General features: G+C 54.5%; 1 protein-coding gene across 1 annotated transcript; it reads left to right on the top strand.

Annotated features, from left to right (window-relative positions):
* The first annotated feature begins 3,459 nt into the window (after positions 1-3,459).
* On the top strand, positions 3,460-11,000 carry CCT3 (chaperonin containing TCP1 subunit 3). The gene is made up of 14 exons (XM_032975859.2): positions 3,460-3,606; positions 3,699-3,760; positions 4,157-4,207; positions 5,106-5,168; positions 5,320-5,416; positions 5,955-6,072; positions 6,671-6,857; positions 7,045-7,194; positions 7,595-7,727; positions 8,117-8,198; positions 8,642-8,822; positions 9,303-9,548; positions 10,278-10,409; positions 10,586-11,000. The coding sequence occupies exons 1-14, from the start codon at positions 3,525-3,527 to the stop codon at positions 10,682-10,684; spliced, it is 1,683 nt and encodes a 560-aa protein (XP_032831750.1). The 5' UTR covers positions 3,460-3,524; the 3' UTR covers positions 10,685-11,000.
* The last annotated feature ends 13,769 nt before the right edge of the window (positions 11,001-24,769 follow it).

Here is a 24,769-nt window from a genome sequence, read left to right as displayed (position 1 = left end):
GTCAACGGATTTGAGGTGGCGTAATTTAAAATGCCGACTTGTAGCACGCGGCACTGCACAGGATTTGCTCGCTCTCCCGAAGAGCAAGAGAGGACGACTCGAAGGTGCGAAGAGGAGCCACAGATGAGCGGGAGGCAATAAATAGCCAGGCAGTGGGGAGCTAGTGCCTATTTCCCCCCCCCCTTCCACCAAACTCCGTGGTCCTCTCAATAAAGTATTATTGGCCAATGAATAAGTGCTTTTACATGTGAGAGGAAACTGGAGCACCCAGAGAAACCCAACGTGTGTGAGGGGGGCAACACTCCCGTACAGATGGAACAGGTGGAGTCCACATTTTCTGCACTGCCTCCTAGTGAGTCGGGGTATAAGGCTGGTCGATGCCGACGGGAAAGTAGTTTTACAACATTTGTGTGATCTACCAGTCCACCCTGCCTTCCCAGTGCTGGATTACAGACCAAACAAAGACCGATTCCCTGTTATAGCCTCAACAGGCTTGGCAAGTGATGTGAGCGAGCACCTATGTTGGTTGGCACTGCAGACGAGGAGTTGGGTGGTCGGCACCACGGCTGACCGCCGTCTCCCCAATGGTGATGTTTACACACCGCACCAGGTTCCTCACTTGAGGCCGAGTCGACATAGGAGAGGCTCGGGACCGGTTTAGAAAATCGTCACTGGCATTGGCCGCGAGCGGGAATCAAATTCGGGTCGCCGGGTTTGTAGAGCAGCGCGCTAACCACTACGCTACCACGCGCAAAACCACCACCGCCCGGATAAAGTTGCATGTTGAGAATTTGATGGGATGCTGAGTGCTGAGGTGTTGAGTGGTGGTAAGATGGTGGTGGCACCGTTCATAAGACTTTCTCTTGTGAACGGTGCCAACTTCCCGGAATATCTTCCCATTTTCCCGCACACTCCCCTCTATGCTCTCAATGGGATATTACAGTTTGGTTTCCAAACCAAGGCCATCACCTTCGTCACCATTCTATGTAAACTGCACCCCTATGCACCATCACAACAAGCCTCTCCTCATCCCCGCTCTCCTGCTTCTGCACCCACCTCTCAAACCTACGTTGTCATACACGCGGGACTTGACGTGCTCAGAGGTAACCTGCATTCACAGTGTCCCATGTGGCCCCATTACTTTCTCGATATATATCGTCCGCCGCTTGGCAGCAGCATCTCCAATTTTAATGTCAGCCAGCTGATTGATGATATGGCCCCCGGCCATTGGGTTTGCCATTTACACGGATCCCTAGATCAATGTCCACGATCGCATATCCTACCTTCGTGGAGCCTCATCTTGGGGGGGGGGGGGGGGATTGCTATTGGGTTAAATGTCATCCAAAACACCCAAGTCCACGTTCGGTCAAGACCTGACATTTCAGTTCATGGGCCAGACCAGGAACCGGTAGTGCCTTAAAGTAGCAGCAGCAGTTTCACAAACACGAATCTCAATATGGGACCTTTCTTGCCAGTATCAAAATATGAGAAAAAGTAATCCAGCAGTTACAGCTCTCTCGCTGAACTGAAATGTCAGGTCTTGACCGAGCGTGGACTTGGGTGTTTTGGATTATTTTTTTCTGCCCGAGGACGACTGCTTGTGTTGCGATCGAAACGTCGTGATATATTATTTTTGGTTTTATTTGATTTTTCTACCTACGTGACTTTACCGAAAGAACCAAAGAGTATGGATTCCTGCAGTCACGAAAAGCTTCAAATCAAGATTATAAGAAAAAAAGGTTGTAGCCTTTCTGGACAATAAAACACTTGTGGTTTTTTTTATTGCCATGAAGAAAAACAATTGGTGAACATGTTCACCACAGGTACCGTGTGTGGTTTAATGCAGACACGATTCCTTGCAAAAGCTCTCCGTTTGGTGTTTGAACATCTTAACAACCCCTGTTTTATTGCCACATAAAGGGTAAGACCTATTCTTACACACACACACCTCACGCAAGACGCTGAGAATTCCTTCATCTACAAAGATTAACAGATTGTTGGGGCAAATGCTGCGAGCGAGCACCTATCGAGGCCCGGACGGCACACACGAGGTGTTGGCTCGCCAGCATCACACCCGGCCGCCTTTGTCTCCCCAGTGGCGGTGTTTACGCACCGCACGAGGTACTCATTTGAGTTAACCTAGGGGAGACCCAGGACCGGTTCAGATAATCTGTCACCGAGTGTTGGTGGCCGTGAGCGGGAATCGAACCCGGGTCGCCAGGTTCATAGCGCAGCGCGCTAACCACTGCGCCACCGCTCCCCACGACACGCACAGCCACACGGACACGGTCCGGACTGGTGGCAAAGAGGTGAGCCAGATTGAGTTGGGATGAGTGACGAAGAGTTGATGTGGGTGGCTATGTTAAGGTGGTGAGGTGTTTCGTGGTGAGGGCAAGTGGTAAGGGAAGGAGTGTATGGGAAAGTGAGGTGGCATGTGTGACTGTGGGGAGTATTTATACCGGAGGAATCCGATGAGCTGTAAAGCTTTTTTTCCCCACACATGTCCAGAGTGGTGAGGTGGTGAGCAGGGGATGTGGAAGGGATGAGTAGGTGAAGTGTTGTTGGGTGAGGCGGAACTGAGCGGTGAGGTGAGCAGGTGGTGACGAAGTGACGAGGTATTATCAAGATTTTTTTTCTGACGAAGTGACGAGGTCTTATCAAGATTTTACATTTTTTTCTGACGAAGCAAGGTCTTATCAAGATTCTTATTTTTCTTCTGACGAAGTGGCGAGGTCTTATCAATATTCTTATTTTTCTTCTGACGAAGTGGCGAGGTCTTATCAATAGTCTTATTTTTTCTGACGAAGTGACGAGGTTTTATCAAGATTAAAATTTTTTATGACGAAGTAGCGAGGTCTTATTAAGATTCCTATTTTTTTCTGACGAAATGACGAGGTCTTATCAATATTCTGATTTTTTCTGACGAAGTGACGAGGTTTTATCAAGATTATATATATTTTTTCTGACGAAATGACGAGGTCTTATCAATAATCTTATTTTTTCTGACGAAGTGACGAAGTTTTATCAAGATTCTTATTTTTATTTTCTGTCAGCTGGTTAAGTTTCCCCTCATCACCCACCGCCTCGTCTCGGGTGGGCCCGGCCCAGTAGCGCCCCCCTCGGCGGCTCAGCGCCTCACAACCCCGGGAGCCCCGAGGACTGAGGTAGCCTTGAGAAGTCGCCTTGCTCTGGCTCTGTGAGCCCCCCCTCCCCCCGACTCACTCTGATCCCTGTTACGGACAAAATAGATTTAGATTAAAAGTTTCTGCCACCCTGTAAACAACACGCAATGTAAATTAGTCCCTCATAAGAACGCTAAACCTGCCCCCTCAAAGATTCCCCGCTCATTTTTCCCGCGCGCGGTGGCCGTCAAATCCGCTCCGGCAGCGGGCAACTGCGCATGCGCGCGCGCGTAACCCGCCCGCAGGCTCGCGCGGTGGCCTGTCACTTATACGTCGGGAGCGCGTAGTGCGCATGCGCGAAATCTCGACAGACGCCTCTATATAAAGTGCAGCGCTGTGCGCATGCGCCTGAGTGCGGCTCAACAGAGACGAGGAGCAAAAAGCACCATGCAGCTGTCCGGTGGAGCCCCCGTGCTTGTGCTCAGTGAGTCCCGCCGAGTTCCCCCACACGATTCTCTCGCTTGCCCCCCCTTACCTCAGCCTCGCTCACCGCCGCGCGATCTCTCCTCCGTGCAGGTCAGAACACCAAGAGGGAGAGCGGCCGCAAGGTCCAGCAGGGAAACATCAGCGCGGCCAAGGTGCGTACGCACCGGCACCCGCCGCTTCCACCGTCACGCGGCCGGTAGGGGCGCTAGGCGAGAACGGGGGTTGCGCTGCGGCCTGGGCACGTGTTCCAGAAGCTTCCAAGAGTCGCCGCGGGGTGGGCTGGTGGATGCGAGACTCGGGGACTCTGGGGTTTTGCCGCAGCATAGGTGTCGGGGTTCCCGCGGTATGCGGGACTTGGTGGAGCGGGGGTCTGGGGATCTTGATGGGCGTGCGATTTGGGAGAGGATGATGGGAGGCGGGGTAGCCGAGCCTGTGTAGCGCGGCCTGTGCCCGGTTCGCCGGGTGGGGCCGGGTAGAGCGGGGCCGCGTTAGGGGCTGGGTCGAGTCCCGGTCCCTTGGCTTCACGGCTGCCCCTCGTCTGCCCGCAGATGATCGCGGACGTTATCCGGACCTGCCTGGGTCCCAGGGCCATGATGAAGGTAAAGGACGAGCCGGTGGTGGTGGCTGCGGTGCCGCGCCCTTTGTGCGGCCATTGTCAGCGCGCGTGAGTGAATGAGTTGGTGGGGGGGGAGTCCGTTAGAAACGCATTCACTCCCGTCATTGAATGGATATGTTTAAAATATATATTATTCAGTTTGAGTGACATCGGGTGAGGAAAACCACGGCCTCACGTGTGAGCTAATGAGTGGGATGGCTGCTACTATTGAGGCCAAATAATAATGCCTTGTCATTGAAGGAATTGCACTGCAACCACTATCAACTTGAGTAAATTGCAATTCAGCCATTGTCTTGTGTGAATTAATTCTGACACCACGTGTGAATGAATGACATTGAGCCTCTACCGTGTGAATGGGTGAATGAATGACAAAATGTCACTGTCATGTGAATGAATGAAATTGACACTACTGTGCTGTTGAGCGAAATAAATTACATTTAAACCACGCTTGATTACCCCCTCATTGAATCCTCGCTATGGGACCACGTTTTGCAGTTTTGGGTGAACGTTCTAAATAAACATTGAATGAAGGGGCGAATTACCGTAATCAGCAAGCGCTTGCTGTGCGAGTGACACTTGCATGGGAGTATCAGAATCTTTATTTAGACTGGAGGAATCCGATGAGCTATGAAGCTCTTTTTCACAGATGTTTAGTAACAGAATAACGCCGTTGCTGCTGCTGCTCCCCAATGCGGGGGGAGACCGGGGGAATGGAGGAATTGTGACGGGCAGGGAGAGACAAGAGGATGGGGTTGACGCCGGACTGAGTGACCCCCGGGGGAGAGGGAGTGACGCCAGATAGTGGACGACTAGATGGAGTGATGTGGGGGAGAGTGCTGTGATGTGGAAGGGAGTGACGCGAGTGAATGATTTTCCATCAGATGCTGATGGATCCCATGGGCGGCATCGTGATGACGAATGACGGAAACGCCATCCTGCGCGAGGTGAGTGAGATGGCTGCACCAGCAGGTACACGGACCACTATGCTCACGGCTGCACCGACAGCTTCACCAACGATTTGCACTGACAGCTGCTGTGCTAACGGTGCCGGTGCCGCCGCACTAAGAGGCCGAGTGTGGTGTCCTCTCACCTCAGATCCAGGTGCAGCACCCAGCAGCCAAGTCGATGATCGAGATCAGCCGCACGCAGGACGAGGAGGTGGGCGACGGCACAACCTCCGTCATCATCCTGGGTGAGCTGTGCGGCTGTAGCAGTTTGCTTCCTCGCTCGGGCTCGCACATTCACGATCGCGCGGTCATATTCCCAATCACTTATGCTCGCTCGCTCGTACTGGCTTGCTCACGCTCACCCACACTCGCTCATTCACGCTTGCTCGAGTACTCGTACTAATCATTTATACGAACTCCCACCCATTCAATCACACTCGGTTACTCATTCACACTCTCATTTAGTCAATTACTCCTACTCGTGCATGAATTCACACCAACTCCAAAGAACTCTGACCTGAGTTCGATTCCTGCACACAGCCATCACCAGTGATGAATGGCTCAACCGGTCCTGAGACTCCCCTTAATCGGCTCAACCTAAAATGAGTTCTTGGTGTAGTATGTCAACATCACTCGGAGACAAAGGCGGCCTGGCCACCCACCCTCTTCGTGTGCTGTCGGCCTTCATCGGTGCTCACAAAACAGCACTTGCTCCTACAGCCTTAAGGCTGTATGTGGGATCTTTGTCTTTATCTTTGTTTGTGTGTCTGCCCACGGTGGTAGCTGGAGAGATGCTGGCTGTGGCGGAGCAGTTCCTGGAGCAGCAGATGCACCCGACGGTCATCATCAGCGCCTACCGCAAGGCGCTGGAGGACATGCTGTCCACCCTCAAGGACATCAGGTGCGCCGGGGGTCACGGGCTTGGGGGAAGCTGGCGGTCCCTGGCGTGTGCCGAGGACAGGCCCAAAACTCAAGCAGCCAGCAACAAGCAGTACTCCGTATCAGTTGCGAGAGTGAACGCGCATCTTGAATTGAGCGAGGTTATTATTGTACGAGTTTGAGATGATAAGACGATGGTGTTGATGGAACGAGGGAGCATACTGGAGCAGCGCGAGGGAAGAAGCAGATCGAGAAGTGGGTTGTGACCGTTAGTGTGGTGGTGGTTGAACACCGTGTGGGTGATGAAACAGAGGCTGGTTGACAGATTCCTTAACACAGTGGTGGGGAGGGATCCACTCGTTACGTTCATGGGGAATCGCAATGGTGGTAATAGCTTATTTGAAGGGCGATATGGAGGCGACTGACCACTGGTGAGCGAGCAAGTGACTGGGGTGAGCGAGTGCCGGATCATCAAACGATCGCCGCGACTGCTCTGAATTTCTGTGGAGAATGGCGAGTCAGGAGAGGGCTGAGCTCTCCACCCCTGATGGATGCGACCGCTGCAGTTGCTCAGGGCGGAGGTAACCCCGCCTCTCTCGCTCCCCTGCGTCGCGCCGCAGCGTCGCGGTAGACGTGACCGACCGGGTGATGATGCTGCGGATCGTGAAGAGCGCCATCGACACGAAGGCGCTGAGCCGCGTTTCGGAGCTGGCGTGCGGAATCGCGCTGGACGCGGTGCTGACCGTGCAGCGCGAGGATAACGGGCGGCGCGAGATCGACATCAAGAACTACGCCAAGATCGAGAAGGTGCTGGCACGCGTGCACACGCACGGCCATGCGCACAACTTGCACGGCAGACGGTGGCGCGTGTGCCAAGCGTGACGGTGGCGTGACGCGGTGTGCAGTGTCCTGCGGTCCGCCGACAGCGGTGCGCCGACGGTGTAGCGTGCCGACGGTGTGCTGACGGCGCGGTGTGCGGCGGTTGCAACCGCAGGTGCCGGGCGGGATCCTGGAGGAGTCGTGCGTGCTGCGCGGGGTGATGCTCAACAAGGATGTTACGCACCCGCGCATGCGGCGCCGCATCGAGACCCCGCGCATCCTGCTGCTGGACTGCTCCCTCGAGTTCAAGAAGGGCGAGAGCCAGGTGCTCACCAGCTCACCCACCCCATCGCCCGCTCGCTCACTCGTTCAGCTGCTCCCCACTCGCACAGTCCCCCCCCCATCCCCTTGTGGCTGGGCCCTGCCCTCGTGCGGTGTCCCTCCCTTAAGCGGCGGTTGTGGTGGTGGTCCCCTAAAGCGGCGGTTGTGGTGGTGGTCCCCTAAAGCGGCGGTTGTGGTGGTGGTCCCCTAAAGCGGCGGTTGTGGTGGTGGTCCCCTAAAGCGGCGGTTGTGGTGGTGGTCCCCTAAAGCGGCGGTTGTGGTGGTGGTCCCCTAAAGCGGCGGTTGTGGTGGTGGTCCCCTAAAGCGGCGGTTGTGGTGGTGGTCCCCTAAAGCGGCGGTTGTGGTGGTGGTCCCCTAAAGCGGCGGTTGTGGTGGTGGCGCAGACGGACATCGAGATGTCGCGTGAGGAGGACTTTGCAAAGATCCTGCAGGCAGAGGAGGACTACATCCAGCAGATCTGCGCCGACATCGTGCGCCTCAAGCCCGACCTCCTCTTCACCGAGAAGGGCATCTCCGGTGCGTGCTCTTGGCTGCGTGCATGAATCGGGGGCTTTGTGCGTCAGCGGTAGTGTAACAGCGCTACGAAGCCAGAAACCCGAGTTAGATTCCCACTCGCGGCCAACAGCAGTCACGATTATCTGAGCCGGTCCTGGGCCTCCCTTAGGTCGACTTGGCCTCAAATGAGCGCCTGGTATGGTATGCATTGCCACTGAGGAGACAAAGGCGGCCGGGCGTGGTGCCGGCCACCCACCCCCTCGTGTGCCATGCCGGCCTCCATAGGTACTCGTGAACAGCACTTGCACCAACAGTCTTAAGGGTATAGAGGGGGTCGTTATGTGTCAGGATGTGTGTGTGTGTGTGCGCGCGAGCGCGAATTGGGCTGTGATCTGCGTACCCCGTCTCAGACCTGGCTCAACATTTCCTGGTGAAGGCGAATATCACCGCGATCCGCCGCATCCGCAAGACTGACAATAACCGCATAGCCAGGTAACCACACAACCGCATCGCTGTTTAACCGTGCAACCACATCGCTAAATAACCGCACAACTACATCACTATTTAACCGTGTCACTAGGTAACTCTGCCACTCGTTAACCACACGATCGCATCGCTAGGTAACCTCGTCACTTTAACCCTTGCAACCACATCACTATTTAGCAACTGCATTGCTAGGTATCTGCACCCCTGCTTGCAGACATGTGGTGTATGTGGGTGGAATCGTATTGTGTGTGGACTGTTGTACATGGGGTAAACGTTGTCGTTGTGTGTCGTGCTTTGTGCGTGGTTGGTTGTGCTGTGTGGTATACGATGGCGTGGTCACGGCGTGCCTGGGCATGCTGCTGCTGTGTTGCGTGTGTATGGGGTGGCAGGGTGTGGGGGTGGTGGTGGTGGTGAGGGGGTCACACTCGTGGTTGTGTGTGCGGTGCCAGGGCGTGCGGTGCTCGTATCGTGAGCCGCACGTCTGACGCCAAGGAGGAGGACGTCGGTACAGGCGCGGGTCTCTTCGAGGTGAAGAAGATCGGCGACGACTACTTCACGTTCATCACCGAGTGCAAGGACCCCAAGGCCTGCACCATCCTCCTGCGTGGAGCCAGCAAGGACATCTTGGCCGTGAGGACGCCGCACATACACACACACACGCCGGGCGCGCACTGCACGCACACGGGACACACACACACACTACATACACACACACACTGCATACACACACATGCCGCATACACACACGCCGCACACGGCGCGGGTTGTCTGTGTGTACACGTGTATTTGGAGCGGCAGTGTAGTGGGTTCACACTGCGCTACGAACCCAATGACCTGACCCACGGGTGACAAAATATCCTGGGCCTCCCCTATGTCGACCCGACCTTAAATGGAGTACCTGATTCGAAGTGTCAACATCGCCACCAAAGAGACACAGGCGACCGGGCGTGGTGCTGGCCACTCGCCTCCTAGTGTGCCGTGCCGGCCTTCATAGGCGCTCGCCACAACAGCACTTTACCCAAAAGTCTGAAGGCTGTACGGGGTGGTCTTTGTAACTGTGTGGAGCGTTGGGGGCAGCGTCGATCTCCCTCTCTGCGTCGCGCGTGCCAGGAGGTGGAGCGAAATCTGCAGGACGCCATGCAGGTGGCGCGTAACGTGCTGCTGGAGCCGCGCCTGGTGGCGGGCGGCGGCGCCACAGAGATGGCGCTGGCGCAGGCGCTGGAGGTGCGGTCGCGCGCCATGACCGGCGTCGAGCAGTGGCCGTACCGCGCCGCGGCGCGCGCCCTCGAGGTCATCCCTCGCACGCTGGTGCAGAACTGCGGCGCCAGCACGATCCGCACGCTCACCTCGCTCCGGGTGAGCGAGCAGCCGCGCTCACCAGCAGCGCGATCCCGCACCCTCGCCTCACCCCGGGTTGTGCTGCGAAGTTTTGCAGCCGTGCGTTTGTGAGAATTCACAATTGAGTGCAATTATGAATTATGTTGACGTTATGGCGCTGCGTGGCGATCGTTGGAAGGAATGCGCCCAGAGTGATTTTGCAGCAGGGGGCGATGTTGCTGTGTGGTCTCGCTGAGGGGCACACCCCCAGTGGCAGCTGTCCCTGCGTCTGGCACAAGGCGATCATCACGAAGGAAACTGCTGCTCTGTTTCACAGATGGGGTGGCGATGTTTCTGTTGCGAGTTTCCATATTGAGTAACTTGGCGCGATTTTTTTTTTCCAATTTGGCAAACTTTTACCACGACGCCGACACACGTTGTGGCCCCCTTGCTCGTCGCGGGATCATTAACGTTCGCAGCGAGTGACGCAAGACAGCGCTTAGTAGTCAGATTTTTTTTTACACGGTTCATGCGCATGGCAGTATTGTCAGAATCTGGAGGAATCCAATGAACTATAAAGCTCTTTCACATGTCCAGTAGTTAATGGACACAGATGTCACAGATGTCCATTAACCAGGGCAGACCGCCGGATTTGAACAGCGGGACCCTGTGCAACATGCGCCGAAGAGAACGTGGCCGCCGTTCGGCGCCGTCTCGCCGTGGTGGTGATGAGCTCTCGTCCGCGTTGTGCCGTCACGCTGTGACCAGGCGAAGCACACCCAGGAGGGCTGCGAAAGCTGGGGCGTGAACGGGGAGACGGGCGCCGTCGCCGACATGCGCGAGCTCGGCGTCCTCGACCCCTTCGCCGTCAAGGCCCAGACGTACAAGACGGCGCTGGAGGTGAGGTCACACCGCCATCGTACCGCCATTCTGCGCTCCCCCCCCCCCCCCCCCGAGGGGTGGCAATGGCTCCAGCGGGAGGTCGTGGTCGCAATGGGGGAGGGCAGGGGCGACGATGGGGAGGAAACGGCACTGGTGGTGCAGGTGCTGAGATTCGGTGTGGTGGAATCCCCCAGACGGCGATCCTGCTGCTGCGTATCGACGGAATCGTCTCCGGCAGCAAGAAGTCCAAGGGTGACGAGGGCACAGGGGCAGGGGGGCCTGCCACCGACTGAGCTATGGCGGGTCCTCCACCATCCCCTCAAAGCCACCAACACTGACTTGAGCCACGCCACGGTGGACCCTCAACCACCCACCCCCTTGCAACCACCATTGACTGAGCCACATCACTGCAGATCCTCAACAATTACAGCCACCCAAGCCACAACAACCACTACCCACCAACACCACTAACAACCACCACCCCCTACCACAACCACCACCTCCACAGTGTCTTGTTACCTGCTCCTCGTTGCCTGCCCCCTCCTCTGGCTGCACGCTGTCCCCATGGCCCAAACGCCTGACTCAATAAACGCAAAGGTGATGTCGTTATGAGCAGAAGCTGTGTGACATGAACTCCGCCTGGACCGTGTGGTGAATGCTATGTGCTTGAGTGGGGCGAGTGCAGGGCGTGCGTGGCCACTCTCACTGCTCATCCCTCCCGCACGGACCAGCAGCAGCACGAGGCTGTGTAAACAATTTATTTCACTAGAAAAACCCAGCCCACACCCCTGCCCACAGGTCCATCCCATCACCCCCCACAGCACAACGCCTCGCATACAGTAAACCAGCCCAGTACAAAATAAACACTCGCTACCCGCGCAGGAGATGCCCAAGGAGCCCTGCTTGTGCCGCCCCGGTGATTGGAGTCCCAGTGGCACCTGCTTTCCAGCCTTGGTGCTGTCGGCCCCCCCAGGGGGCCCTCACTGAGCCACCTCCCCAGTCTCCGGGTCCACGAACTCCTCCGGGTCTGCAGGGGTACAAAAAGCTGGCTTAATGGAAGGGGGATGCACTGTGACCCTTCACAATGGCCCCTGACCCCCTCGCAAGGGTCAACCACTCATTATGGTGACATGACCCAGCAGTGTCACTTGTGGCTTGTTACAGTGCTTCGAGCCCAGCGGCCGCCCTGAATAATACTATGGGTGAATAAGCCTCCCCCCCCCCCCCCCCCATAAGAAACCTTGTCCTTCAGTGGACGTTAAGAAACCGTTTGACAGAAGATTCTGAATGAGGGAAACACCGGAGGACCCAGAGAAAAATCCACGCAACCATGAGAACACTACAAATATACAGGCGTTGGGGTCAGGATGAAACCCACGACCTGCATACCAGACGAGGTAGTTATCTCGCCACCGTGGTGCCAGATATGCACGTGAAGGGGGTGAGGTGGATGTATCTGCATTTCACAAACACTCGAAGCAATTGGGACGGCTAAATCCCTAACAGTCGCTCTCCTTTTCGCCAAACGAAATCCTTGCGATGACCCCTGTTATGGTCTACGCAGGGGGGTTCTTACCGGGGTCAATGTGAGCAGCCGGCACGACTGGGATGTCCAGGACCTCTTGCTGCTGCAGCGGCGGCTGCTGCAGCTCCACAATGACGATGCTGCTGTTGCTGCTGCTGCTGTTGCTGCTCATGGTGCCGGTGGTAGAAACCCCGAGAGTCGGGGGTTCGTGTTGCTTGGGGTCTGGCTGCTCGAAGGGACTCCACATCCCCGGGCCGCCCGACACCACTTGCACCGTGCCGACATCTGCTGGGACACGCGGAACAATTGGGAGTTGCCTCAACTCATTCATCCGCTCAGTTAAAGAACGACGTTACTACCACTTGTGCCAGTCTAGGTGCACTTCGAAGCCACGTGAAATGTATGCTCACTGGCAAGTCACGGGGGCATAACTGGCCGTTTAAGAGACAAAGCTTTGTATTGAGCGACAGGCCAGGTACCTTCTGCACAGCTTGATGAAGCTGATGAAAATAAATTGCTACTTAACTGATTTGTAGTGAAACCTCTGCAGCCAAACCGGAGCTAGTCATAATCCCAGATATGGGAACTCCTCCGTTCTCTCCACTCGTGGAGAATTGAGGTGCAGGAGTTTTTAATGACAATACCCAGGAAGGATGTTATAGGCACTCATTTCCCCCGGGGCCTCCGGCACAAGCTGCATTTGGTCTTTGTGTTTTTAGTGATTTGGTTCAAGGTGGAGGGGTCACGAGCACCGCGCACCCGTCCAGAGCCCCCGTTGGCCACCGTGGAAGCTGCGAGTGCCATGAGCGTAAACAGCCGATTGGTTATCGGCCTTCACCAATAGAATTGCACACAGCCACCAGTGGTTTACGGGCAACCACCAGAGCAGGTGAGTGTTTTATTTGCCAGTCAATAATTGAGTCACTTGCACACACTTTACGCGTGCACTTATGCCCTTGCTATCTCGAGCGCAATAAGCCCTTCACACGCGAACTGGAGGGAGCTGCCACCGTGGTGCAACAAATGGTCTGCAGAACGCTGGACTTGCAATCCAGTTTGGCGGCAGTTCGATTCCATCTCCTGGCAAGGCAGTTGAGGACAAGGGGCCAAATCTTGACTTAAAGCTTTCATGACTGCAGGGATTCATATTCTTGGGTCTTTCAGTAAAGTCACGTAGATAGGTTAAAAGAAAATAACAAAACATTTATTTTAATCAACGTGATTTTTTTTATTTTCAATTTAAAGCTTTCGTGACTGCAGGAATTCATATTCTTGGATCTTTCGGTAAAGTCACGTAAAAGGGAAATAATAAAAATAAAACATTAAAGTCTCACGACGTTTTGGCCACAACACAAACGGCAACACAAGCTGCTTGTGTTGTGGCCGAAACGTGATAATTTTATTCTTTTATTTTTATTATTTATATTATATCCCTGCTATCTACGTGACTTTACCGAAATACCCAAGAATAACAATGGGCCAAGTTTATTCAATCTCCCTCCACCGCATCTGCCCACTCGGCAGCAGTGTATGTAGCTGCACCACAGTCTATGATCGGTAGATCACGTGCGGTGGGGTAAAGTGTGGGTAGTCCCACCAATTCCAAAGATGTTCCGGTCAGCGTGGAAAGAGACCACTTTAAGAGCGCGCTCCCTCTAGTGGACGAGGCCCTTTACGCCAGCATTCGCCTTTTAGCGAGCAATATCTGGGCTGTCTTTTCACTGAGAATTGAGGGCGAATGGACCACCGCGTTAACTTAGGCTTGCCGCCATGCCGTTCGTACATTTGCGCGTGCTAATCCGCGCATTCATTACGTTCCACTGGAAACGGTTACCGGTTTGTGGACATTCGGAACTGTGATTTTTTTAAGCAAGGTGGGGGGAGGACGAGGGATGGGAGCAGGGTGGATACAGACGGGACGCAGGAAGATGAGAGACCGGTAGGTCACGTATGTGGGTGCCACGGTGGCGAGATGTTAACTACCTCGCCTGGTATACAGGAGATCGTGGGTTCCATCGCGGCCCTTACGCCCGCTGCATATTTGGAGTTTGCGTGTCTCTCTCCCCGTGGTTGCGTGTATTTTTCTCCATGTCCTCCGGGTTTTCCCTCCACATTTAGAAACAAGCGTTTGGAGTATTTGGCTGCAATAAATGTCCACGTGATGACCCACTTGGCTGGGCTATCATTTGTGGCCAGGTCGCTTCTGAAAAAAAAGAGCTGTTTAGCTCAGTGGCCCTGAGTTCAACATAACAGGGTATGCTGAACTTTTTTCGCACCGTACACGTGCTAATCGGAGGTGCGGGTCACGTGTGGCGGAGAGATGTCGACAGAAGCAGCAGGGAGAGGCAGGAAGAGGGGCGGGCGATGTCAGGGAGGTGTGAGGGGGACGTGGAGAGAGAGCGCGGAGGCAGGGCTTAGGCGTAGAGAGGGCAAGCCGGGTGCGCCATGGAGAGGCAGGCGGGAGTGTCCTTGTCGTAGCAGGGGGGGTGGGGTGAGTGGAGAGCGGCATGAAGATGGTGCCAGAGAGGCAGAAACAGGGAGAGGCAGCAAGTGTGGAGGGTTTGTGTATGTAGAGAGCGAGGTGGGGGGGGAGACTAAGGGAGTGGAGGGGAGAGTGAGACATGTGGGGGCCACGCGAGGTGGGGTGTGAGAGAGAGAGTGACTGGGGGAGAGTGAAAGAGTGAGGGGGAGAGTGAAAGAGAGGTGGGGAGGGGCAGGGGGGCACAATTGCGCAATCTCCGCCTTGGTTAAACTATCCGTCTCCATCAACACTCGGGTCCCCGGGAAAGGGGGTTCAACCCCGCGAAGCTTAACCCTGCTAAGGGCCCCCCCCCTTGTCCCTGCCCCCTCGCCAAGGGGATACACGGAATAAGCGGTATCCTCTTTCACTAGGGAAACTTTGGGGCAAAACTCCGACCCCCGTGTGCGCCCCCACGACAGGGATTAACGGGGTATCAGGGGACCCTGGAGCCCGAGGGGGAGCAGGTACATTCAGGGAATAATGGAATCAAGCTTTAGGGGTAGATGGGATCATGAAGACCAGGAGCAGTGGAGCAAATCACGGAGATCAAATCGGAGGGGGGCAGGGAGTGGGGATTTGGAGACATCTCGTCAGCGCCACGGTGGCTAGGAGACATTAACTCTCTCGCCTGGTATACAGGAGGCTGTCGGGTTCGATTCCGACCCTGACTCCTGCTGTATATTTGGAGTTTGCGTGTCTCTCTCATCATAATAACCGTGGCTAGGAGATGTTAACTACCTCGCCTGGCATGCAGGAGGTCGTGGGTTCGATCCCGACCCTGACTCCTGCTGTATATTTGGAGTTTGCGTGTCTCTCTCATCATAATCACCGTGGCTAGGAGATGTTAACTACCTCGCCTGGCATGCAGGAGGTCGTGGGTTCGATCCCGACCCTGACTCCTGCTGTGTATTTGGAGTTTGCGTGCCTCTCTCCCCGTGGTCGTGTGGATTTTTCTCCGGGGCCCTCCGGTGTTTCCCTCCACGTTTAGACACATCAGAGTATTTGGCTGCTATAAGTTGCCACGTGATAAGCCACTTCGTTGAGCTTTCAATTGTGGCCAGGTTGCTTCTGAAAAAGAGCTGTAGAGCTCAGTGGGCCTTACCTAGTAAAATAAAAAAGTTCATAGTTTAGTTCAGAAGAGCAGGGACCAGTGGGAGTAGGGAGATCTAGGCAACCAAGGGGAACAGGGGGTGCAGATATCGGTGGAGATGCGGGGTGGGGGAGGGGAAAGTTGAAATCGAGGGGATCAAAGGGGGCTGGGAGCAGGGGGTTGGCGGAGCAGGAGATTGGGGGAGAAGGGTTTGGGGCAGCAGGGGTTGGGGGAGAAGGGATCAGTGAATTGAGTTGAGAGGATCCATGGATTGGGGGGGGGCATCAGTTGGAGCAAAGGAGCAGGAATCGGAGGGGGAGCAAGGGGTCCAGGAATCTGGGGGGCTCACATGGATTATTGGGTTCATAGAGAGTTCTTGTGGGGCCTGAGAACTGGGAGAGCAGCTGGGAGTAGGGGCAGCAAGGGGAGTGGGAAGCAGGGGGCTAATGGGGACTAAAAAGGGATCGTGTAAATCGGGGGTCTCAGAGGGAGCAGGATCGTTGGGATCAAATGAATTGGGTTCAGGGGAGGCAAGGGCTGGGGGATCAAGGGGCATGGATGAGGAGGGGCTCAGAATAATGGGCGAGGAGGGTGGCGGGCGGGTGGTTAGAGGGAAACGAGAGGTATCGAGGCGCAGGAGAAAATGAGGGAGCAAGGGGATCAGGGTCCGGGCGATGAAGGGGGGGGGGGGTCCGGGCGATGAAGGGGGGGGGGGTCCGGGCGATGAAGGGGGGGGGGGGTCCGGGCGATGAAGGGGGGGGGGGGTCCGGGCGATGAAGGGGGGGGGGGGGTCCGGGCGATGAAGGGGGGGGAGGGGGGGTCCGGGCGATGAAGGGGGGGGAGGGGGGTCCGGGCGATGAAGGGGGGGGAGGGGGGGTCCGGGCGATGAAGGGGGGGGGGTCCGGGCGATGAAGGGGGGGGGGGTCCGGGCGATGAAGGGGGGGGGGGGGCCGGGCGATGAAGGGGTGGGGGTAGGGGATCCGGACCCCCGTCTCACCGTAGGTGCCACCGCCGCGCATCTTGCGGCCCAGGCGACGGAAGGGGCAGATCTGGGCCACCAGGCAGCGGCGGCGGCGCTTGTGCAGCTGCGGGAGCTCCGTGTCGGCCATGGTTGATCCCACCGGGCCCCCCTCCTCCCTGCTCCCCCGGTCCCCCGCACTGTGGGCCCCGGCTCTAGGTGTCCTGCGCCGTGGGGGTCCCTCGCGTGGGGGCGCCCATGGACACCGCGCCCCCCAGAAAGAGGTTGAGGAGGTTGGAGCGATGTGAATGATGATGATGTTGAGGAGGGTTGGAGGATTATGTTGATGAGGTTGGAGGATGATGTTGATGAGGTTGGAGGATGTTGATAAGGTTGCAGGATGATGTTGGAGGATGATGTTGATGAGGTTGCAGGATGCTGATGAGGTTGGAGGATGTTGTTGATGAGGTTGCAGGATGAGGTTGATGAGGTTGGAGGATGATGTTGATGAGGTTGCAGGATGAGGTTGGAGGATGATGATGAGGTTGCAGGATGAGGTTGATGAGGTTGGAGGATGATGTTGATGAGGTTGCAGGATGAGGTTGGAGGATGATGTTGAGGTTGGAGGATGTTGATGAGGTTGCAGGATGAGGTTGGAGGATGATGTTGAGGTTGGAGGATGATGTTAAAGAGGTTGCACAATGATGTTGAGGAGGTTATGCTGATGAAGTTTTTTACGATGGCGGCGATGACGCGGGGGTGCTAACGATGTCGATACAGTGGCGACGGTGATGATGGCGACGAGGTTAACGACGAGGTTGATATTAATTATGTTGATGCGGATGAAGCTGTTATTGCGATTATGACGACGACGACGATGACGACGATATAGTTACTGCTGTTGAGGAGGTTGATGTGTCGGGGTGGTTGTTGTCGAGGTAGTTGTGATTGAGGTAGTTGGAGGAGGTTGACGAGGAGGTGGTGGAGGTTGACGAGGAGGAGGTTGACGAAGAGGAGGTTGACTAGGAGGAGGTTGACGAGGAGGAGGTTGATGATAAGGAGGTTGACGAGGTTCAGGAGCAGCAGCCACCACCGCCGTCAGCACCGGGCCCCGTGGGATCCGGATCCAAAACATCCGGGTCGGGATCCGGATCCCTCGCCAAACCCCCTCATGCCCCCTCCCCCTGGTCCCCCTTAGGCACCCCCCCCCCTCAGCCATATACAAACCCTTAGTATCCCCTCGGCAACATACCCCCTTCATTATCCCCTCAGTCTCATACCCCTTCATTATCCCCTCAGTCTCATACCCCCTTGATTATCCCCTCAGTCTCATACCCTCTTCAGTATCTCCTCAGTCTCATACCCCCTTCAATACCCCCCCCCAGTCTCATACCCCCTTGATTATCCCCTCAGTCTCATACCCCCTTCAGTATCTCCTCAGTCTCATACCCCCTTCACTATCCCCTCAGTCTCATACCCCCTTCATTATCCCCTCAGTCTCATACCCCCTTCAGTATCCCCTCAGTCTTATACCCCCTTAAATATCCCCTCAGTCTCATACCCCCTTCAATATCCCCTCAGTCTCATACCCCCTTCATTATCCCCTCAGTCTCATACCCCCTTCAGTATCCCCTCAGTCTCATACCCCCTTGATTATCCCCTCAGTCTCATACCCCCTTCAGTATCTCCTCAGTCTCATACCCCCTTCACTATCCCCTCCGTCTCATACCCCTTCATTATCCCCTCAGTCTCATACCCCCTTCAGTATCCCCTCAGTCTCATACCCCCTTAAATATCCCCTCAGTCTCGTACCCCCTTCAATATCCCTTCAGTCTCATACCCCCTTCATTATCCCCTCAGTCTCATACCCCCTTCATTATCCCCTCAGTCTCATACTCCCTTCAGTATCCCCTCAGTCTCATACCCCCTTCAGTATCCCCTCAGTCTCATACCCCCTTCATTATCCCCTCAGTCTCATACCCCCTTCAGTATCCCCTCAGTCTCATACCCCCTTCATTATCCCCTCAGTCTCATACCCCCTTCATTATCCCCTCAGTCTCATACCCCCTTGATTATCCCCTCAGTCTCATACCCCCTTCATTATCCCCTCAGTCTCATACCCCCTTGATTATCCCCTCAGTCTCATACCTCCTTCATTATCCCCTCAGTCTCATACTCCCTTCAGTATCCCCTCAGTCTCATACCACCTTCAGTATCCCCTCAGTCTCATACCCCCTTCAATACCCCTCCAGTCTCATACCCCCTTCAGTATCCCCTCAGTCTCATACCCCCTTCAGTATCCCCTCAGTCTCATACCCCCTTCATTATCCCCTAAGTCTCATACCCCCTTCACTATCCCCTCAGTCTCATACCCCCTTCAGTATCCCCTCAGTCTCATACCCCCTTGATTATCCCCTCAGTCTCATACCCCCTTCAATACCCCTCAGTCTCATACCTCCTTCACTATCTCCTCAGTCTCATACCCCCTTCAATACTCCCTCAGTCTCATACCCCTTCATTATCCCCTCAGTCTCATACCCCCTTCAATACCCCCTCAGTCTCATACCCCCTTCAGTATCCCCTCAGTCTCATACCCCCTTCAATGCCCCCTCAGTCTCATACCCCCTTCATTATCGCCTCAGTCTCATACCCCCTTCAATACCCCCTCAGTCTCATACCCCCTTCACTATCCCCTCAGTCCCGTACCCCCTTCAGTACCCCATCAGTCTCATACCCCCTTCACTATCCCCTCAGTCTCATACCCCCTTCATTATACCCTCAGTCTCATACCCCCTTGATTATCCCCTCAGTCTCATACCACCTTCATTATCCCCTCAGTCTCATACCCCCTTGATTATCCCCTCAGTCTCATACCCCCTTCATTATCCCCTCAGTCTCATACCCCCTTGATTATCCCCTCAGTCTCATACTCTCTTCAGTATCTCCTCAGTCTCATACCCCCTTCATTATCCCCTCAGTCTCATACCCCCTTCAGTATCCCCTCAGTCTCATACCCCCTTCAGTATCCCCTCAGTCTCATACCCCCTTCACTATCCCCTCAGTCTCATACCCCCTTCAGTATCCCCTCAGTCTCATACCCCCTTGATTATCCCCTCAGTCTCATACCCCCTTCAATACCCCTCAGTCTCATACCCACTTCAGTATCTCCTCAGTCTCATACCCCCTTCAATACTCCCTCAGTCTCATACCCCTTCATTATCCCCTCAGTCTCATACCCCCTTCAATACCCCCTCAGTCTCATACCCCCTTCAGTATCCCCTCAGTCTCATACCCCCTTCAATGCCCCCTCAGTCTCATACCCCCTTCATTATCACCTCAGTCTCATACCCCCTTCAATACCCCCTCAGTCTCATACCCCCTTCACTATCCCCTCAGTCCCGTACCCCCTTCAGTACCCCCTCAGTCTCATACCCCCTTCACTATACCCTCAGTCTCATATCCCCTTCATTATCCCCTCAGTCTCATACCCCCTTCACTATCCCCTGTCTCATACCCCCTTCAATATCCCCTCAGTCTCATACCCCCTTCAGTATCCCCTCAGTCTCATACCCCCCTCAATATCCCCTCAGTCTCATACCCCCTTCAATATCCCCTCAGTCTCATACCCCCTTCAGTATCCCCTCAGTCTCATACCCCCTTCAATACCCCCTCAGTCTCATACCCTCTTCCATATCCCCTCAGTCTCATACCCCCTTCAATACCCCCTCAGTCTCATACCCCCTTCAATATCCCCTCAGTCTCATACCCCCTTCATTATCCCCTCAGTCTCATACCCCCTTCAGTAACTCCTCAGTCTCATACCCCCTTCAAAATCCCCTCAGTCTCATACCCCCTTCAGTATCCCATCAGTCTCATACCCCTGTCATTATCCCCTCAGTCTCATACCTCCTTCATTATCCCCTGTCTCATACCCCCTTCAATATCCCCTCAGTCTCATACCCCCTTCAATACCCCTCAGTCTCATACCCCTTCATTATCCCCTCAGTCTCACACCCCCTTCAGTATCCCCTCAGTCTCATACCCCCTTCAATACCCCCTCAGTCTCATACCCCCTTCATTATCCCCTCAGTCTCATCCCCCTTGATTATCCCCTCAGTCTCATACCCCCTTCAATATCCCCTCAGTCTCATACCCCCTTCAATATCCCCTCAGTCTCATACCCCCTTCAATATCCCCTCAGTCTCATACCCCCTTAATACCCCCTCAGTCTCATACCCCCTTCATTATCCCCTCAGTCTTATACCCCATTCAGTATCCCCTCAGTCTCATACCCCCTTCACTATCCCCTCAGCCTCATACTCCCTTCAGTATCCCCTCAGTCTCATACCCCCTTCACTATCCCCTCAGTCTCATACCCCCTTCAATACCCCCTCAGTCTCATACCCCCTTCAATATCCCCTCAGTCTCATACTCCCTTCAATATCCCCTGTCTCATACCCCCTTCAGTATCCCCTCAGTCTCATACCCCCTTCAATACCCCCTCAGTCTCATACCCCCTTCAATATCCCCTCAGTCTCATACCCCCTTCAATATCCCCTCAGTCTCATACCCACTTCAGTATCTCCTCAGTCTCATACCCCCTTCAATACCCCCTCAGTCTCATACCCCCTTCAATATCCCCTCAGTCTCATACCCCCTTCAATACCCCTCAGTCTCATACCCACTTCAGTATCTCCTCAGTCTCATACCCCCTTCAATACTCCCTCAGTCTCATACCCCTTCATTATCCCCTCAGTCTCATACCCCCTTCAATACCCCCTCAGTCTCATACCCCCTTCAGTATCCCCTCAGTCTCATACCCCCTTCAATGCCCCCTCAGTCTCATACCCCCTTCATTATCACCTCAGTCTCATACCCCCTTCAATACCCCCTCAGTCTCATACCCCCTTCACTATCCCCTCAGTCCCGTACCCCCTTCAGTACCCCCTCAGTCTCATACCCCCTTCACTATACCCTCAGTCTCATATCCCCTTCATTATCCCCTCAGTCTCATACCCCCTTCACTATCCCCTGTCTCATACCCCCTTCAATATCCCCTCAGTCTCATACCCCCTTCAGTATCCCCTCAGTCTCATACCCCCCTCAATATCCCCTCAGTCTCATACCCCCTTCAATATCCCCTCAGTCTCATACCCCCTTCAGTATCCCCTCAGTCTCATACCCCCTTCAATACCCCCTCAGTCTCATACCCTCTTCCATATCCCCTCAGTCTCATACCCCCTTCAATACCCCCTCAGTCTCATACCCCCTTCAATATCCCCTCAGTCTCATACCCCCTTCATTATCCCCTCAGTCTCATACCCCCTTCAGTAACTCCTCAGTCTCATACCCCCTTCAAAATCCCCTCAGTCTCATACCCCCTTCAGTATCCCATCAGTCTCATACCCCTTTCATTATCCCCTCAGTCTCATACCTCCTTCATTATCCCCTGTCTCATACCCCCTTCAATATCCCCTCAGTCTCATACCCCCTTCAATACCCCTCAGTCTCATACCCCTTCATTATCCCCTCAGTCTCACACCCCCTTCAGTATCCCCTCAGTCTCATACCCCCTTCAATACCCCCTCAGTCTCATACCCCTTCATTATCCCCTCAGTCTCATCCCCCTTGATTATCCCCTCAGTCTCATACCCCCTTCAATATCCCCTCAGTCTCATACCCCCTTCAATATCCCCTCAGTCTCATACCCCCTTCAATACCCCCTCAGTCTCATACCCCCTTCATTATCCCCTCAGTCTTATACCCCATTCAGTATCCCCTCAGTCTCATACCCCCTTCACTATCCCCTCAGCCTCATACTCCCTTCAGTATCCCCTCAGTCTCATACCCCCTTCACTATCCCCTCAGTCTCATACCCCCTTCAATACCCCCTCAGTCTCATACCCCCTTGATTATCCCCTCAGTCTCATACCCCCTTCACTATCCCCTCAGTCTCATACCCCCTTCAATACCCCCTGTCTCATACCCCCTTGATTATCCCCTCAGTTTCATAACCCCTTCAATACCCCCTCAGTCTCATACCCCCTTCAGTATCTCCTCAGTCTCATACCCCCTTCAATATCCGCTCAGTTCTCATACCCCCTTCAATACCCCCTCAGTCTCATACCCCTTCATTATCCCCTCAGTCTCATACCCCATTCAGTATCCCCTCAGTCTCATACCCCCTTCAATATCCCCTCAGTCTCATAACCCCTTCAATATCCCCTCAGTCTCATAACCCCTTCAATATTCCCTCAGTCTCATACCCCCTTCACTATCCCCTCAGTCTCATACCCCCTTCAACATCCCCTCAGTCTCATACCCCCTTCAGTATCCCCTCAGTCTCATACCCCCTTCAATATCCCCTCAGTCTCATACCCCCTTCAATATCCCTTCAGTCTCATACCCCCTTCAGTATCCCCTCAGTCTCATACCCCCTTCAATACCCCCTCAGTCTCATTCCCCCTTCAATACCCCCTCAGTCTCATACCCCCTTCAGTATCCCCTCAGTCTCATACCCCCTTCAATATCCCCTCAGTCTCATACCCCCTTCAATATCCCCTGTCTCATACCCCCTTCAGTATCCCCTCAGTCTCATACCCCCTTCAATACCCCCTCAGTCTCATACCCCCTTCAATATCCCCTCAGTCTCATACCCCCTTCAATATCCCCTCAGTCTCATACCCCCTTCAATACCCCCTCAGTCTCATACCCCCTTCAATATCCCCTCAGTCTCATACCCCCTTCAGTATCCCCTCAGTCTCATACCCCCTTCAGTAGCCCCTCAGTCTCATACCCCCTTCAGCATCCCCTCAGTCTCATACCCCCTTCAATACCCCCTCAGTCTCATACCCCCTTCAATACCCCCTCAGTCTCATACCCCCTTCAATACCCCCTCAGTCTCATACCCCCTTCAATACCCCCTCAGTCACCGTACCCCCTTCACGGTCCCATTGGACCCCCGATGCCGTCAAATTTCGGGGCTCAGCAGCTTGAGACTGTTGGGGAGCGCTTGGATGGATGCCCCCATCACAGGTGCTATAGGCTACTGCTGATGGATCTATATGAATCTGAAATAGAACAGAATAGATCTCTGAGTCTAAACTAAACTATTTAAGCCACAATTGTTTTAATTTTCTTACCAGGTAAGCCCCACTAAGCTGTTCTGTTCTTTTTCAGACGCGACCTTTCCACAAATCACGGCTCAATGAAGTGGCTCGTGAATTGGAAATGCCTTGCAGCACAGCACTCCAAACGCTGGGTCTCTGGGTCTTCGTGGGTCTATATAAGTCTCTGGGTCTCTATGAGTCTCTATGGGTCTGAGTCGCAATGTGTATCCATGAATCACTCTGAGGCTCTGGGTAACTATGAGTCTGTCTGGGTCTCTAAGAGTCTCCATGGCTCTGAGTCTCAATGGGTCTCCACGGATCAGTCTGAGGCTCTGGGTAACTATGAGTCTGTATGGGTCTCTATGAGTCTCTATGGGTCTGAGTCTCAATGGGTCTCCACGGATCAGTCTGAGGCTCTGAGTAACTATGAGTCTGTATGGGTCTCTAAGAGTCTCTATGGGTCTGAGTCTCAATGGGTCTCCACGGATCAGTCTGAGGCTCTGGGTAACTATGAGTCTATCTGGGTCTCTACGAGTCTCTATGGGTCTGAGTCTCAATGGGTCTCCACGGATCAGTCTGAGGCTCTGGGTAACTATGAGTCTGTATGGGTCTCTAAGAGTCTCGATGGGGTCTCTATGAGTCTCCATGCATCTAAGTCTCAATGGGTCTCCATGAATCACTGAGGCTCTGAGTAACTAGGAGTCTGTATGGGTCTCTATGAGTCTCTACGGGTCTGAGTCCCAATGGGTCTCCACCGATCACTCTGAGGCTCTGGGTAACTAGGAGTCTGTATGGGTCTCTAAGAGTCTCCATGGTTCTGAGTCTCAATGGGTCTTCTGAGGCTGCAGGTAACTATGAGTCTGTCTGGGTCTCTATGAGTCTCGATGGGGTCTCTATGAGTCTCTGCGAGTCTCTATGGGTCTGAGTCCCAATGAGTCTCCACCGATCACTCTGAGGCTCTGGGTAACTAGGAGTCTGTATGGGTCTCTGTGAGTCTCGATGGGGTCTCTATGAGTCTCTATGGGTCTGAGTCCCAATGGGTCTCCATTAATCACTCTGAGGCTCTGGGTAACTAGGAGTCTGTATGGGTCTCTAAGAGTCTCGATGGGGTATCTATGAGTCTCTATGGATCTAAGTCTCAATGGGTCTCCATGAATCACTCTGAGGCTCTGAGT

This window comes from Petromyzon marinus, chromosome 57, assembly GCF_048934315.1.
Source record: "Petromyzon marinus isolate PM22_M1 ecotype Great Lakes invasive population chromosome 57, UKy_Petmar_22M1.pri1.0, whole genome shotgun sequence".
NCBI classification, from domain to species: domain Eukaryota; kingdom Metazoa; phylum Chordata; class Hyperoartia; order Petromyzontiformes; family Petromyzontidae; genus Petromyzon; species Petromyzon marinus.
This window is presented reverse-complemented; position numbering and strand designations above follow the sequence as displayed.

What these genes read in the sequence shown, in the direction of transcription:
- CCT3 (XM_032975859.2), top strand. Translation starts at nt 3,525, where the DNA reads ATGCGCCTGAGTGCGGCTCAACAGAGACGAGGAGCAAAAAGCACCATG. An exon ending in GTCCCAGGGCCATGATGAAG is followed by an intron (nt 4,208 to 5,105) that starts GTAAAGGACGAG and finishes ATTTTCCATCAG; the next exon opens with ATGCTGATGGATCCCATGGG. An exon ending in ACTACGCCAAGATCGAGAAG is followed by an intron (nt 6,858 to 7,044) that starts GTGCTGGCACGC and finishes TTGCAACCGCAG; the next exon opens with GTGCCGGGCGGGATCCTGGA.